Source organism: Arachis hypogaea, chromosome 10 (assembly GCF_003086295.3).
Source record: "Arachis hypogaea cultivar Tifrunner chromosome 10, arahy.Tifrunner.gnm2.J5K5, whole genome shotgun sequence".
NCBI lineage: Eukaryota > Viridiplantae > Streptophyta > Magnoliopsida > Fabales > Fabaceae > Arachis > Arachis hypogaea.
The window spans coordinates 116,886,538-116,904,498 of NC_092045.1; the positions used below are offsets into that span (position 1 = coordinate 116,886,538).

The window sequence follows — 17,961 nt, forward strand, 5'->3', positions numbered from 1 at the left end:
ATTTTGATTCTCTCAACTATCTATTTTTAGATTACCGTAACAACCTTTTCAACTAACAAATTTAATTTATAGCACCCTACTAAACTACAAGAGTGAATACCCCAGATATATTATTATAATTATAGTATATACATTCCTATGAATGAAACTAAACTAATTAAAAGTAATAAACTTAAAATATTCTACTTAAAGAAAAAAAATCTAACTTAAAAAGTGTAGATTAAAATAAAAAAAACCCTTAAGTTAAAAGCTAAAAATGATTAAATTAGATTTGTATAATAATAATAATAATAATCTATAACAATATATGAAGCCAATACAGAGAGTTGACCATGACTTTGGTGTCCAATTTTTTTGGACTATATTAACCCTACAATAAATTATTTAATAAAGCAAATTATAAGGACAAAATAGACATAAAATTTGTTTTAAAAAATCTAATAACTTCCCACTAAAATAAAAACAGTTTTGTTACTTCTATTAACTTCCCACTAAAATGAAAACAGTTTTGTTACTTCTATAAATATAACAACGCATCTTCCATTGCCTCCATCCACTGCAGTTTGGATTTTACTTTTCTATATTTTTCTTGCTGTTCTGTTCTTCTCCTTTCTTCAACACTCTCGCCTCCATCTTCTTCCAATGCATTCATCCATTGCAGTTGCAAATTTCATTGAGTTACTACTTTTACGCATAACATTCACTTATATCTCTTCTTTTTAGTTTACTTATCTAATTTATATTTTCAGTCATTTCTATGCTTTTTTAATTTATTCCCAACTTTTGACGTATGAAAATAGTACTGTATCTCCTTTTATTTTTATCAATTTAATGTAAAAAAAATTATTTTTTTTGTCTTATCAATTTGATGCAGAAAGAAAACAGTTTCTTTTTATTTGATATCTGTTTTTATTTTTTTATATGTCTTTGACTATTAATGATTGAATGAAAAGTTTCATAAATATTTTGTTAATTATTTTTAAATGCTTTGTAATAATTTTTTTTTATTTTCTAAAATATTGATTATGTAGAATATTATGTTCGAAATTTGAATACATAAATATTTACTTTAAAACTAAATTAAATTATTAATTTTGTCTACCACGATATTATTTTTTATTAATTATTAGTTTGACAGTGATTTTTCAAATAATTTGGCGACCTAAAATAAGAATTTTGTTAATTGATTTTATTAATTTCTTTTTTATTTTTAATCTATTTTACATTAGATAATATTATTTTTTATTAATTATTAGATTGACATATAACATTTAAATGTGGCAAGATAAGAACTATGATATACATTTTTTATTGTTTCAACCTTTATGATTATTTTCTTCTGTTTATTTTTCTATTTCATGAGCCATGTAAGTTTTAATTTATTATTTTTTCTATATATATATATATATATATATATATATATATATATATATATATATATATTATACGTCTAACAACAATATATAAAGCCAATACAGAGAGTTGACTATGATTTTGGTGTCCAATTTTTTGGACTATATTAATCCTACAATAAACTATTTTGGAAACTAAATTATAATGACAAAATAGACATAAATTTTATTTTGAAAAATCCAATAACTTCCCACTAAAATGACAGTTTTAAAAAATGTAAGACAGTCTGTAAATTGCTAATAAATACAAAGAAAATGGACTGGTATGAATATCAATATCTTCACATTCTTCATCATCTTCATGCTTTGTTTAATTCTATGTTAGTTTTAGTTTATATCGTTTGTTCTATCAATATCTTCATGCTCTGTTAGTTTTAGTTTATATCGTTTGTTCTGTCATTGTCTTCATTCTTTATCATGTTCATATTTTGTTTAATCTTATATTAATTTTAATTTATATCCTTTTGTTTTGAGTACGTTATCCTTTCAGTAGTTTAGTTTTTACTTTTCTGTATTTTTCTTGCTATTCTATTATTCTCCTTTCTTCAACACTCTCGCCTTCGTCTTCTTTCATTGCCTTCGTCAACTGCAGTTGTTAATTTCATTTAGTCTTACAGCGGTTACTATTTTCACATATAACATCCACTTATATCTTTTCTTCTCTTTAGTTTACTTATCTAATCTATATTTTCAATCATTTATCTGCTTTTTTAATTTATTCTCAACTTTTGACATATGAAAATACTACTATGTCTTTTTTTATAAATTTAATGTAGAAAGAAATATTTTTTTTGTCTTATCAATTTGATGCAGAAAGAAAACAGTTTCTTTTTATTTGATATGTGTTTTATGTTTTTTATATGTCCTTACCTATCAGTAATTGAATTAAAGAGTTCTATAAATATTTTGTTAACTTATTTTTTTTAAATTACTTTGTAATAATATTTTTTTAATTTTTTAAATATTGATTATGTAGAGTATTATGTTCAAAATTTGAATACATAAATATTTATTTTGAAAATAAATTAAATTATTAATTTTGTCTACCACAATATTATTTATTTTACATATTGGCTAAGTTATTTGATTGGCATATATATAGGACGCAAGAAAATTCGCACCCATCAAAGATTCGTTAAAAACATTAATATGTTAATTTCCTAAACTATCTAAGCTATTAATTATGTAGAGTACTGGATTTGATATTTAATTATATAGAGTACTATGGTTGACATTTATTAATTTCCTAAATTGTATTGCAAAAAAATTAGTTAATTTTATATTTTTTATTTATCACATAATTAACATATAAAAGATAAAAAAAGCCTACACCTATCAATAGAATGAAAATTTCTCACACATATTTTGTTAACTTCTTTTTTTTTATTTGTATTCTATTTTACATTAGATAATATTATTTTTATTAATTATTAGTTCGACATATCACACAACAAATGTAGCAATATAAAAACTTTGTTAATTAATTTTTTAGAATTTTGTTAATTGATTTTGTTAATCTCTTTTTATTTTTAATCTATTTTACATTAGATAATATTATTTTTTACTAATTATTAGATTTACATATAATAACATTTAAATGTGACAAAATAAAAATTATGTTATACATTTTTTATTATTTCAACCTTTATAATTATTTTCTTCTCTTTATTTGTCTAACTCATGAGCCATGTAATGTAAGTTTTAATTTATTAGTTTATATATATATATATATATATATATATATATATATATATATATTCTATTTTGTAAACCATTTTATTTTAATAGATTTTTTAATTAATTTATTTTATTGTATTTTTCTTTTACTTTAAAAACTTTAAGGGTCTAATGATCTTCCGTTTAAACGATTCTAATTGTACGATCAAGAAGTAGTTTAAGAGAATAGGTTTGAATTTTGGTAATTTATTAAGTCTAACCTTTATACAAAAAGTTAAAAATATTCTGAAATCTGAACTTAAAAAACTATTTAATAATAAAATTGAGTTTGTTCAAGATTGGAGAGAGAGAAAGAAAAAGTTAAATTTTTTAACTAATTACAAAAATTCACTACCATCAAAGCCATTAAATTTGAGTATATTAAGTAAGGATTAATAAGAAGCAAACCAGAACGATAAATCTAAAAGTTTTTTTATCTCTCTTTAAGTAACTATTTTAAATAGATAGTATTCAAATAACAAACAAAATAATAAAAAGATTCGCATTAGATTATGAAAGTTAATCTCATCCTTATAATACAATGGCATTATTTCAAAACATGTAAAATAAAATAATAAAGTACACTTAAATTAATGTGCACAATAAAATAAATGTAAAACTTAGATAATATCAGTCAAATATGAATAGCAATGGTTGCCTTTTTGTTCCAATGTACTATATTAAATTGCGACTTAAATTTATAATTATTAGTTTAAAAACTTACAATTATGTATTTTTTTATTATTTTAGTTAAAAGTAATATATTTTGATATTGTTTTTTAGGATTATTGACATCAAATTTTGATAATTTGAAAAAAAAAATTAAATGCTTTATGTCTTACTTCTTTTAACAAAACTTCAACAACTCATAAAAGTTAACAGAATAGATAGTTATAAATCAAAGTGATAGACAAGATTGAAAGTTGCGATAATAATACTTGGTGATAATTAATTACGGTCGGGTGAAGAGAAGGTGGAAGGAGAAGAAAAAAAACGAGAAAGGAGAACAAGGTAATATAATAATGGCGATGAGACCATGACAAGTATGTGTATAAGGAATAATAATAAGAAAAAAAAAAGTGTTTGATATAGTAAAGGGATATAATAAAAATATAAAGTAATAATTTTGAAAAATAACAAAATTAAAGATAATTTAAAAAAATTAAATATAAAATTAAAAAGAAAATTAAAATATTTTTTATCAATTAAAAATATGCATGAAGATAAATAGTGTTTTAAATATAAATTTTTATCTTGACCTCAAATTAAATACTATTAAAAAATAAATAACTAAACTTAATGCCGTTTATAAATAGTTAATTTGTAAATAATGCTTTTAAATTTTTATTTTGATTTTGTTACCTATAATAACAACATACTAAATTTGTTTAATATCTTATTTAATTTAAATTTATGTTTTATACGTTCTAAAAGTTAATTTCATAATTTGGATAAAAATTTTAAATGCTTTATTTCTTACTTCTTTTAGCGAAATTTCAACAACTCATAAAAGTTAATATAATAGATGGTTATAAATCGAAGTGATAGACAAAATTAAAAGTTGCGATAATAATACTTGGTAATAATTAATTACGGTCGGGTGAAGAGAAGGTGGAAGGAGAAGGAAAAAATGAGAAAGGAAAACAAGAAAATATAATAATGGTGATGAGACAATGACAAGTATGTGTTTAGAGAGAGATAGTAAGAGAAAGAATAGTGTTTAATATAGTAAGGGGATATAATAAAAATATAAATTAAAAATTTTAAAAAAATAATGAGATTAAAAAAATCTAAAAATTAAATATAAAATTTAAAAAAATAAAATATTTTTTAACAATTGGAATTATGCACGAAGATAATGAGTTTTTTGAATATAAATTTTTATCTCGGTCTCAAATTAAATACTATTAAAAATAAATAATTAAACTTAATAACGTTTATAAATATTAAATTTGTAAATAATATTTTTAAATTTATATTTTGATTTTGTTATACATAATTTTTAATTGAATAATATTGAAGCGGTTATATAATTATTTTTATGGTCAATAAATCTGACAGTTTTTCAAAACTCGAAAAGTTATTGATAAGAAGATGTATAATGAATTATGAATGATTTTTTCTAAATACACAATTTTTATACTCTTCTATTTTTTTTATTAATTATTCTTACAGTTTGATATTTAAAACGAAAAAAATAAGCATTCATATTTCTTCTATCTTTCACTATTTATAAAAAAATGAAAGCCTCTTCATATTTAGATTCATATTTTGACCTACCACTTAAAAATTAAAATATATGAAGACAAATATGAATATTCATGACATTTAAGTAAAAATTATTTTTTGTAAATAACTAACATATATTTTAGTTTATGTATACTCTTTTTAAATTAGAATAATGTTATTATCATTTTTTAAATTATATTTTTTCTGATAATATATATACCTCTCTATTGCGAGCTTTTATAATTTAATATTTAAATATTTTTTATAGAAATTTTAATTTTAATAAAATATGATATAAATAAGATCACATCAATATTAAAATAAAAAAATACTTATCTAATAAATTTAAAAAAAAAATAATATATTAACAAAAAAATAAAATTAATTTCTTAAAAATAATAGAAAAGCGGCTGAACAGGCACGATAGTGCCTGTTGAGCCGCTAGTAATAATAATAATAATAATAATAATAATAATAATAATTACGTGTACATTGAACTGAAGTGTCTAACAATATGTTCATTGTAACTTATGTAAAATGCGCGAAAAATAATAACTTATAATGCGGGAAAATATATTTTTGGATGCGGGAAAAAAAGAGAAAAAGAAAGAAAGAAGAAGCAGCAATTGCAGCTTCCTTCCAGTTTCATTTGTTTTTCCCGAGAAAGTGGAACAAAACGCTGACCGGTATTCAGGAAACACAAAAAGCCACCCAGAAAACCTCCACAACGCGATTCGATTCACGAAAGGGATGATCCCTCATTCTCCAAAGAATTCCCAATTCCTCCTCTTGTTTTGTTCGATCTATAATTTTCCCCCCTCTAATAATCCCAATCCCAATCGCAATCCAAATTGATTTCTGAGGAATACGAATCTGAATAAATTAAATTCAATTATCGAAGCAAAACAAACAAAGGAAATCTGAAATGTGTTTGGATGGTTGTTGAATGTTGGATAGGATTAAAGAGATGGAAAACGGAACAGGGAAAGAGCAGAACAATGAGGATCAAAAAGTTTCGTTCTATTTTGATAGTGATCGGGAGGTTAGCCCCCAAGCGATTGGTGCATCAGCATGCATTGAGCACCCTGTCTCCAAGTTTGACACTTTGGCTGGCATTGCAATCAAGTATGGTGTTGAGGTATTCTCATTCATTCTTTTTGACTTTTGAATAATTGATGAGGGAATGGTGATGCTGAAGCTCAAAGTTGCTTTGCAGGTTGCTGACATCAGAAAAATGAACGGACTTGTCACGGATCGTCAAATATTCGCACTTAAAACCATCAACATTCCACTGCCTGGAAGGCACCCTCCTTCTCCTTGTTTATCTTATGATGCAACCTCTCCAGGGTATGTTTTTTCTTATTGGAACATGGAACAGATCAAATAGGTTTTCTTTCTTGCATGGAACATAAACCTTATCATTTCTTCAACAAATTCAATTCAATGTCAGATTTTGAGTAAAGTAATGGTTCATATAAATTTAATTCTGATAATGTATGATTATTGATTACTTTGAGCCATTGATGGCCTTGAATGTTTTAACCTTCTTCAGACAAGGTAACTCCAATCCCCCTTGCACTGATGCTGGCCACCTTGAGCTGTTTGAATCATTCCATTCCTTGAAAGGCAAGCCTTCCGAGCCCAAGGTCTCGCAAGCAATGAGCTCCTTACAAGGTTTCTATGGACTTAAACAGGCCACTAATTCCTCCGAAGACAATTCCCACTCGCCTAACCGACCTCTGCACCAACACCGCAAATCCAGAAGTTTGGTGGATATAATCTTGGCAGAGGTCATGGAAAAGGGGCATGTTGAAGAGGCTGCACAAGTGAGGCAAGAAGGGGAGTTGGAGAAATGGAATGATAAACTTATCCGGAGGCGCCAGAAATCTGAAGCTGACTTTAGTAGGATACCGGAATTGCTGTTGAAAGAGGATAGCAGCAGCGCTTCTGTTGGTCCTCCATCGAGAACAGGAAAGCGCTTGGCTCTGAGGCAGAAAGTGGGTAGCAGAAGTGCATTAACAAGTGATTCTGAATCAAGTGGTATCATGAAAACAGGGGATGCTTCTGAATGGTCATCATCATTATCATCTGGGGTGCGAAAATCATACAGCACACCGTGCTTTCAAGACCAAGATAACAGTTGCACCTCATCCATTTGGCCACCCTCAGTGTGGACCTTGAAACCAGATTTACAGGTTCTACCGAAGCCTCGAAGAAATAAAGCTGCACTTGACTGAATTACATCAATTTATCATAAACAATTTTGATCCCATTTTGTGAGGTTATGGAATCATTAGCTGCTGCAACCTATCAGTGAAGGAGAAGAAAAAGAAAACCAATATGCCACAAGAAATTACATCAATGTGTTGTTTATTGTAACAGTGAGAATGCAATGCAATGCAGGGTCAGGGGATGAAAGGAAAGTATTCCTTACCCTTGCATAGTTGCATTTGCCTTTATATTTTTCTTTGATATTTTTTATTTTTTATGTATAGATTCATGGTGTCACAATCCAAAATAAAAATGGGATACTGTAGGGGTTTTGTTTCCCCTTGTTTCCTTAACAAACCTATGAAAAAATCTCATTCAAATGAACCCTTAAAATGTAAACAAACATCTACACGAGTACACCACTTTCATTAAAGTAATGCATGAATCACAAGAAAGCAATGAGGTCTTTAACGTTTAACATATACAGGATACAACATGAACTTTTAAATTTAAATTAAGATAGGATAAGAACTTTTCCATAAAAATATATTTGTATACTATTAGTTTTCTTTCTTTATTTTCTTCATTATGTGAATAATTTTCTTTTGATTTTATAAACATCTTTTGAGACTTTAGGGGGTAAAATAAATATTTAAATTATATATAATTTACATAATTTTTTTATGGATATAATTTACATAAATTACTATAAGATCATTGTTGTTTAAGTTGAATGTGCTATGGGTTCCGTGGACTTAAGTTTCCATGATTCTTTTGACATAATTAAATTCCTAACCTGAACTTTTTAAAAGACATGATTTTAGTAATTTAAATTTCTTTATTTCTGATTTTTTTCATATAAAAATTAGTGGCAACTTTGTTGCAACTCTCATACCACCCTCCAGACATGAGAGGTGAAACACAAGCTTTTCAATATTTTTCTTATTTTTCCTTGAATTTCTTAATTGCATCAAAACTGATATCATGAATTTGTCGGCAATTGCTCCGGAGGGTAAATTTCACAATGTAATTGAAGCATAGATCCACCTATCTGTATATTTACTTCATATTTCATGCTGTGATAATATTACAAAGGATGATCTCACAAAATAATGGCCAAATTTACTATAGTATAAGTATTTTCTACAAATCATATTTTTATTAAGGCAGAACAACAATAATCTATGGGATCAACTCCTATAATTTACAAATGTTACTTTTCTTACCTTATACAAAAGTTTGTTCCCAAGTGAACATCCATACAATCTAATGAAATATAGATCAAAATAAAATGTTAATTAACAGGAACTCTGAGGCCTATTCTACCTTTTAGCTATCAGAACCAGTACAACATGGATGGCACTTAATAATAGCAAGAAGGGGGGGGGGGGGTAAAGTGGGTGAATTTACAGCATGCATGGTGTTTAATATTTTGAACCTATAATAATATATAGGAAATGAAGCCACCTTGCAAGAGCATTAAGAATAGTCATGTAAAAATTGGAAGCCTGCATTCTCAAGAAGTTCTTCAGGAGGCTTTACTTTTGAAGTAGTCTTATCTTTGAGGGAGCTAGAAATCTCCTCAACAATAATAGGGATACTGTAAATTGATGACGAAATACCAAAGGTTAAACAAATTTAGTTTTTAGTTAAAATTAAATTATAATTTCTTCAAGATTTGATGCATGTATATTTAAGCCTTATATCAATAAAAATTTTAAGTTTACCTTGAATTGTCTTCTAACATGTAGGATTTACTATCATCTTCTACACCATCTGTCATTAGCAGCTTCAAACTAGAGATGACCTACACAAGAAAGTTAATATAAATGATAGAGTAAATGCTAAGCATAGAAAGTATCCTTTATATATATATATACTTTCTCAACTTACTTCAGATGATACACTTTGGCTACTGTCATTTTCATTTCCATCCCAGTAAAGTGTACATATTCTGTAAAGCTGGTGAGAACTAAGAACCTGGAATTAATTACCATATACAAGCAAACATTAGAGTCAGATAAACATTGCATTGCATAAGGATAATACATATATATTTGATACAGCTACACATATTTGATTTCACAGTTAGGTTTACTTGTGTAAATATACTATAAAAATTCATGATTCATCTTTCAAACAGCAAGTAGACTAAAGAGATTTCTTTTTTTTGGTCCAACATAAGAAATGTAAGAAATAAAATAAATTTTTGTTTATAAAGAAGATTTAGACAAAAGTTTAAGTAACAATTCTTTATTAGCTTCATCTCATGAATTAATTATAGTTGTGTATGTAAAGATTAGTTGTTCACATGTTAAGGTTTTGCTTTAAGATATGCCATTCATAGATAGATTTATCTTTCACATGTTGTAACTCATCACATTAAGAGAGGGAGGAAAAAAAGAAAAAAAGAAGAAATGAAACTTACAGGGCATAGCTCATTTGTAAGACCATCATATGATAATTCATCCTTTTTCTCTACAACCTGGAGAAGTAATAGTCGTGCTCCAATTAAAAATAGAATCGGTGTTGAGAATTTGGAATCTTATTTTACAATACAAACTCAAGCATTTAAAGTTATTTTTGTTTTTTAATGATTTCTTGCTAATCTCTTAAGCAATGGAAAAGGAAAAGATCATATGTCTTGAATAATATTTTCATGAACGCAACAAGCTTAGTAGTACCTTTCCACATTGAAATAATTAAGGTATAACTATAAAGAAAAAGAGTAATTAAGTTGAAGCTAATGAAGATATACCAAGAATCTAACGGCTTGTGTTACATGTTTGAGTTCATCCAAAGTTGTGCCAGCATACTGCAATAAAAGTAATTAGTAGGTAAATTAATTATAAATAATGATTATTTATTAGGATATACCTCTTCTGTTGCTTCAGTAGACCACTGTTCTAGTTCAGCCAATCCAGATTTGAGAAGTTGTCCATTGTTGAATGTGCAACATTCTCTTTGTGAAACAAGGCTGCAACCAAATAAAGTATTTCCAATCAAGTCAACTCACATGCTTAGCTTGTGACGAGGTTAATTTGTTATCACACACACACATAAGAAAATTAACTACCTATTAAAGATTTCCGCATTGATATGTTGAAAAACTTGGCTGAATATCTTCTGAACGAGAACTGGATGCACCTGATACAAAATGACAAAGAAAGAAGTAATAAAAGGGTTCGAGAATACAAATTCCATATCATATTTATATTAATATGAAAAGACATACATGGTTTTCTTTGAAAATATTGAGAAATCTGTTAATGCATTGTACAATGGCAGTCCATGAAGCAGCTGGATGGTTGTTATCATCTGACTTTCCATGCGCCTGAAATAATCATAATCATAGGCAATAAGAAAATGCATCAAATAGAATTTATTAATCAATTAATGGATGGTAATTAAATTAATACCTGAATGAAAGCAGAAATTAGAGGAGATATGTCTTTCTTCAAATTTTCTCTAAGAATTCCATAAATCTTCTCAACGTAAGCTGCAAGTTGCTGCTTGAAAAGTAAAGCAGGGTACTTGGCATCAACTTGATGCTCCACATCAAATGAACCACTGGAAAGACTTTTCGATGACCGAAATCCCTGAAAAGTAAGTGTGTATTATTATTATTGTTATTGGAATCCTCAAGTGAATGATTAGATATATATATATATATATATATATATATATATATATATATATATATATATATATATATATATATATATATATATATATATAGTGTGGTGTACTTGAGTGACTCTTCCAAAGAAAGATGTTGGAGTGGGTGGCTTTCGTGCTGTAGGGACTCGAAGAGTTCGCTGGAGATGGAACAACAAAGCAGATGTGTTGGACAACCAATAAGCCATGCAACCATTGTTATCTTGATCCTCTATTGCAGATCCAATCAGCTGAATAAGACGATCAAATATACTTGTCTTTTCTGCTTCAAAACATTTCCAATGTAGCAGACAGTTATAAAGGGTGAATGCTGCCACGGGTTTTCCTTCCGAGAATCCAAGATCTTTTTGGATGCACTTGAAAAGAGTTTCGATGCTCTCCTGCACACAGTAGTCAAACACATGAAAATGTGACTCAGTTAGAATGATTGGAATGTGAAATAATAATTTCTTGTAGAAGCATACAAGATGCCTCTCCATGTGAGATGTCCTTACTTTGCTATCGGCATCGGTTCCAAATGTCTTTGTCTGGCCTGAACTTGCTGATGTTGATGCCTACGCTCACCCAAATAGGATTTTCATCACAACTATATATACATACTACTGTGTCTGTCAGTATATGAGAACAAAAGGCTCAATATCTTATTTAAATATTACCTGATTACTACCATTTTCCGATGACTGTTACACCAACAAGAGGGATTATCAGGATTAGTTTTACGAATATAAAACACTCATGATAGATATTATATTGTTTGTTTGTTTACTACCTGAGATGGATTCTTTTCTGACATTTTCTTTGATGATGAACTCGAAAGGCTTTTCTGCCTTAAAACTTGATTCTCAGTTTCCATATCAGAAACTTTTTCTTCAAGCCTAACATGCATAATACACAAAACAACTTATATATAGCATATATAAGAAAAGGATCAAGTAAGTTAAAAATGAATACTATATATAAAGAACCTTTGCATTGATGTCTTTAGCTCAATTATCTTGCTTTCGGTCTCTATGATTTGATTCATGCGTTCCTCACTAAGTTTGCTACATTCTTCATATTTCCTTTCTGTTTCATTAATTTTCTGTTCAAGTGAACTAACCTGATCCTGTAAAGATTAAAACATAACAATAGCTTTGGATCTTATATTATATATGACATGCAAGCCCAAAAGCTTCAGATTTAATTTGACCATTATTTTTAACATATTGTATACCTTAAGAAGTTCCCTCTCCGAACTAAGCATATTGATCACTTCATTCTCAGTCATATTACTGGGAATCTCTAGCGTGCTTTTCTTTTCCAATGAATTAACCAAACCCTGTAAAAACATCAGATATAACAATATATACTTTGGCTTTTCGTGATTTAACCACAAGAACACTTAAATTATATACCTTGAGTTGTTCATTTTCTGCTGTAAGCTTGCTAATCAATTCAATATCATTATCAGCTCCGTTAGATTGAATAACTTGCATAGGTGTTGTATCGGCAGTTTTAGGGGCCTGACGTTCCTTAAGAAGCAATGACTCCATCTCATGCAAGGAAGCTTGAGTTTCTTTGAGTTGAAGCTCCATCTCATGCAAAGCTGATTGTAGTTTTTCATTTTCCTGTGTCTTGGCTTCCTCAATATCATAATTATTAACCCAAACAATTATGAAAAGTCAGCAATAGTACATACATACATATATACAACTAAAACAAATTTAACTTCATATACTTAGATAAATTACATACCCTCATTCTTCTCTCTGATTCTAGAGACAAACTCAATTCTTCCACTTGCTTTTCAAGTTCTTTTTTTGCAGCTTCAAGAGCCTTGGCTTCCTTAGCAGCCTACAAAAAGTTTAAAATAGATGTGATTTTTTTTTTTGGAGAATATGATATATAAGAGTTAAAACATGTTTTAATGCACTAAATATTTGTTTATAGAGTGAGTGAAAAGGGTAAATTCAAAATATAATCTAAAAAAAAAGAGTGTGAATCACCATTCTAAGCTTTCGAAGTTCTCTACGAGCCATGGTTCTCCTCCATGAACATTGTGCAAAAATAGCGGCTTTCTTTAAACGTTTGTAATGAGAACGAGCTATGTAACCTCTACCGTGTCTCTGAAAGATAGACAATTACATCAAATGAATTGAGAGCATGTGCTTATAATAAGAAAGATTAGAGATTGTCAAACATTTTCAATCATTATTATTGGAAAAAAAAGGTATAGAAATGGTTGAGGTAGATAGTTGTTGGCTGATACCTCAATGATTACAGCAGCTCTGGTTAACTTCCTATATCTGAGTTGATTTCTAGCAGTCTTGCCTCTCATAGCAGTCTGAATAAATACAGCTGAAGCCTTGAGGGCTTGGTAAGCAGTCTTGGAAAGATGCATGCGAAGATTCTTTTGAATTTTCACAGAAGCATCTTCCCTCCTCATTTTTTCATAATGAAAGCGTGCTAGTTGTCCTCTGACTACCCTTTGTAGTTGTATTGCAGACATCCGCAATGTGTTGTAGTGTTTTTGGCAAAGATATGTGCAAACTTTTCTTTGAATAATGGTTGCAGATCTTCCTAATACTTCTGCTCTACAGGCATCTAGTTGTGCCATTTGTCCTACTCTCAAAAACACTTTTGTCTTTCCAATCTGTAATGGCAAATAGTCCAATCAACATCATTTATGATGGTTGACTAGTTAGCAAAGCCAAAGCTACCACTAACATCACCTGATAATCTTTAAGGTTCACTTTGTCAAGAAGCATCTTGCAACTGGTCATTTCATCAGGGCTGTAAATGCATACATCGTTATATTCAATCAGTTCATGATATAATTCAGATAGATGAGATGATCACAATTCACAAAGGGAAAGAAAAACATAAATATATAAAAATACCATGATGTAAGAACCTTAGGTTCTAGGATACTAAATCGTCGAATGAATTCGTCAAAGTTCTTCCTAGTAGGATATCCGGCACAACTAATTCTTATTGCCTCCATTACTCCCTGTAGATAGAATGAATGAATGAAGATATGATGGATGATCTTAACTGATGTATTATGTAGTAGAATTGAATCCTTACCCCGCATCGTAGCTGCTGCAACACATTACTGTTCTCAAATATTCCAGGCTTAAGAAGGTTGTTGGGCTTTACACAGCGAATGTAGTGTGGCTCAGTAGCGTTTAGTGTTTCCAGCAGAGACTGCAGTTGTTGCTTAAACTGAGTTGCAACAGAAGCAAACTTGGTTGATTTGGAAGTTTCCTCAGGCAAAGGAGGGAACAACCCTGAAACGAAGTTGCACTTTGAAGCATTGAGTAAGGCAGCATGCTCTGGAACAACATAGTCTTTGTTCTTATCAAGGAAAAGGTCTGTTTGATAAGTCACCTGTAAATTCATATTAATTAATTAACCATTTTTTATGATATCACCATCATAGCATAGCATAGCATCCTACTTCACTTACATCACCAGCATAGTGGTTTACTGTGAAATCCGTACGAGACAGCTTTGGCTTGCTGAACCGTTTATTGTCTTTAAATGTTTGATACAGCTTTTCGGCAAATGTTTCATGGGTTGATCTTGGAAACATGCTACAAACATTAACCAACATGCATTAATTTTACTATTTCAAGCGTTTGAGATGGTTACCAGAAATTAATTATTATTATTACATACCATGCCTCATCTAGAAGAGCGATAATGCCACCTGGTTTCTGTGGTTATGAATGCATATAAATCAGAAAGGTGAAAAGAAGAAAGACGGTAAATATTAAAGAGTAGTATAGCAAAACTATGCTAGAATGAAAAAGAAATCTTTTATAAATTACACACCTTTTCTATGAGATCAAGAACATCTTGATTATCAACGAACTCTATATAACTCCAATTGATTTCTTCCTTTGTATATTCTTCTTGCTCCATTTTGAAGACATGCTGCATAATGTAATAAGCAAATGCTAAGTCAATTGAAATATTTTACCAAGTGATCAAATTCCAACAAATGGAGAAAAAACAGATTTAAACCTGGTTGAAATGCTGTTGCAATTTCTCGTTAGTCAAATTGATACAGAATTGCTCAAAACTGCATAAGAACCATTTGTAGAGTGTAATTTTTCTAAGTAAGAAGTTAATGATATGAACTAACGCATCATTATCCACACATAAGAAATTAAGAACTTGATCAAGTTTCACATCATTATCCACACACACAGAGCATCTAGGTTCCTTAGCTAGTTAAGCACCTGTTCGTCTTGAAACTTTCAAATCCGTATATATCTAAGACTCCGATTAAGTTCTTTGAATGTGGATCTTGCCCAATAGAATTGTTAATCTTGTCCACAATCCTGGAACAAGAGATATTTATATGAGTTCAATAAAACAAAAAGGTGAGGCATATCTCCTAAAAGAAAGAACATATAACAGAGAGAAATGACCAGTCAAAAAGCCTTGAATAAATAATTTTAGCCAAAGCATCTCTGCTGAGACTTGCAGCAACGGGATCAAGTGACTTTGTTATTTTATCGCCGCGAGTGACCATAACACGTTTGCAAAATGAATCCTCAAGGGATTTCTCGTCGCACCTACACATATAAATACATGAGTATCTTATCTATAAGCTTTGTATTTAATTGAAACAATTTTTAACTTAGCTTACATCAAAAGCTCAGCTGCAGTTTTAAGGTGGAAACGAGATTTGTCATCCTTAGGTTGAGAGGAATCAGTCTCTTCATCGTCCCCCTTAACAAATTCAATATTTCCCAAGTGCAACACTGCAGCTACTATTCGAAATATGGCATCCTGAGAAGAGCAAATCACAATAACTTGTGAAATTACATTAATTCAAAATCTATGAATTCCGTATATTATTGTGTTATATTACCTGCTCATTACCATTGATCCCAACAACATCCATAGCTCTTCTAGTTGCAAGGTATTCCTTAGAATCATCCAACCCTTGCAACTCAATGCAATTTGATTGATTTAGGTAATGAAAAGTTCTTGGGTTTCCCAATTTGTACTTTTCAACATCCTATACACATACATACATGCATGCAATATATATTTTGTCAAATAGGTGAAAGAACTAGTTCAGTTCATTCAGTTCCTAGAAGGTAAGGGAATTATTATTATTATTATTATGTACCTCTTTTGGTGCAGCACAAAGCATATAAAAGCAATGATAGTTTCTCTCAGGATCAGAAACCTGACAGACACGAGACCGTTCCAGCAAATAAGTTCTGATAGCAGCTCCTGAAATTCTCCCCTTTTGATCAAACTGAATCTCCACAAACTTACCAAAACGACTGAAATTATGTATAATACAACAAACTTTAAATCAATCCAATTAAGACTAGAAAATACAAGATACAAGTCTTTTTGAGTACCTTGAATTATTGTTCCTAACAGTCTTGGCGTTGCCAAATGCTTCTAAAACAGGATTGGACTAGGAAAATAATAAATTGTGCAATGAGTAATTACTTAATAAAAAGATCCAAATAGAATTCATACTCTTGGAATAAATATTATCATTACCTCCAAGACTTGTTGCTCAACTGAGCGTCCTTCATTAGCTGCTCTGCCTCCCATATAAGCAAGATAACACATAAGCATTTTTGTACTTTCTGTTTTACCAGCTCCACTTTCTCCACTAACTAAAATGGATTGGCTTGTTTCTTCATTTATCATCTTCCTGTATGCAGAATCAGCAATGGCAAAGGGGTTTGGGCTCTTCTCACCGAAAGCCGCGCCTTTATACTTCTCCATTGTTTCCCTCGAATATAAATGAGGTAATCTTTGGAAAGGGTTTACAGCTATCAATATGTTTCCTGTGTAAGTCTGGAACCGTACCATAAGAGACATTACTCAAACATATACATACATATAGAGAGTCAGAGAGAGAGAGAGAGAGAGGTGAATGATGATGAGGTCTTACATATATTTCATTTACTTCATATCGAACATGCAAATTCTGAAGTACCCCTGGTTCATGCAGATATGCCAACCTTGTCATATCATCCACTCCATTTGGTGGGAACTCAGGATCTTTGGGATAGATATGAGACGATTTACTAATAACCTGCAAAAGGCACCATTACATGAATGCATGCAGTATAATCACACAAGTAAAGTAACTAGTTCTTCACCTTTGTCCCTGAAGCACAATTAACTGTGATCTCATTGCCCTTAGATTCCAATATTTCTCCTTCAATCCAAGCTTCATCAGGGTCCTCAATCCAAATATGAGATCCAACTACGAAACTTAGTTGAGCAGTCTGTACATTCAATAAGGAATGTGTTTGTATAAGTGACCAATACATTAGAAAGAAACTAACACAATGACAAGTTGTAGATAATTACCATTGTTAAGGGAATGCTGGGTTTGAGGTTGAATTGATCAAACAAGTGGTTCCATGTTCAGAACTGTTTTCACTAACTTGTAATTCTTGTTGGAGTGACCTCAGGAAAGTGTCGTTGCAGAAGATTCACAAAGAAAGAAGAAGAATCTCCAACCTATGCTAACTAGCTAACCGAACCCTAATTAAGCACTCCTCTGCAACTCTCTCTCCCTTTGCTTCTAACTAATCAATCAATAACGTTATGTAACTGGTATGCCAAGAAATCTAGCTTGATATGCTGCCCAATTCCAGTCACAATAAGATGATGCCATATATAATTACAACAACTGAAGAAAAATCTTTCTGTTTCTTCGCACGCATGCACTTAATTTCTT

At 29.9% G+C, this 17,961-nt stretch overlaps 2 protein-coding genes across 2 annotated transcripts; one reads left to right on the forward strand and one right to left on the reverse strand.

The window, feature by feature from the left end:
• The first annotated feature begins 5,898 nt into the window (after positions 1-5,898).
• On the forward strand, positions 5,899-7,925 carry LOC112717158 (uncharacterized). Its single transcript, XM_025769262.3, has 3 exons — positions 5,899-6,495; positions 6,574-6,704; positions 6,910-7,925. The coding sequence occupies exons 1-3, from the start codon at positions 6,304-6,306 to the stop codon at positions 7,592-7,594; spliced, it is 1,008 nt and encodes a 335-aa protein (XP_025625047.1). The 5' UTR covers positions 5,899-6,303; the 3' UTR covers positions 7,595-7,925.
• A 963-nt stretch (positions 7,926-8,888) lies between these two features.
• On the reverse strand, positions 8,889-17,256 carry LOC112718392 (myosin-6-like). The gene is made up of 33 exons (XM_029289453.2): positions 17,164-17,256; positions 16,764-17,066; positions 16,616-16,674; positions 16,375-16,534; positions 16,111-16,260; positions 15,886-16,028; positions 15,665-15,811; positions 15,473-15,574; positions 15,255-15,312; positions 15,063-15,164; positions 14,907-14,944; positions 14,695-14,821; positions 14,313-14,615; positions 14,126-14,235; positions 13,958-14,018; positions 13,495-13,878; positions 13,232-13,351; positions 12,979-13,079; positions 12,641-12,878; positions 12,212-12,351; positions 12,016-12,121; positions 11,903-11,926; positions 11,711-11,800; positions 11,318-11,626; positions 10,988-11,167; positions 10,804-10,902; positions 10,645-10,715; positions 10,446-10,545; positions 10,327-10,383; positions 9,997-10,053; positions 9,462-9,548; positions 9,296-9,375; positions 8,889-9,168 (listed from the first exon to the last, which is right to left on the reverse strand). Exons 1-33 carry the CDS (start codon positions 17,239-17,241, stop codon positions 9,048-9,050), a joined length of 4,305 nt encoding a protein of 1,434 aa, XP_029145286.1. The 5' UTR covers positions 17,242-17,256; the 3' UTR covers positions 8,889-9,047.
• Between the last annotated feature and the right edge of the window lie 705 nt (positions 17,257-17,961).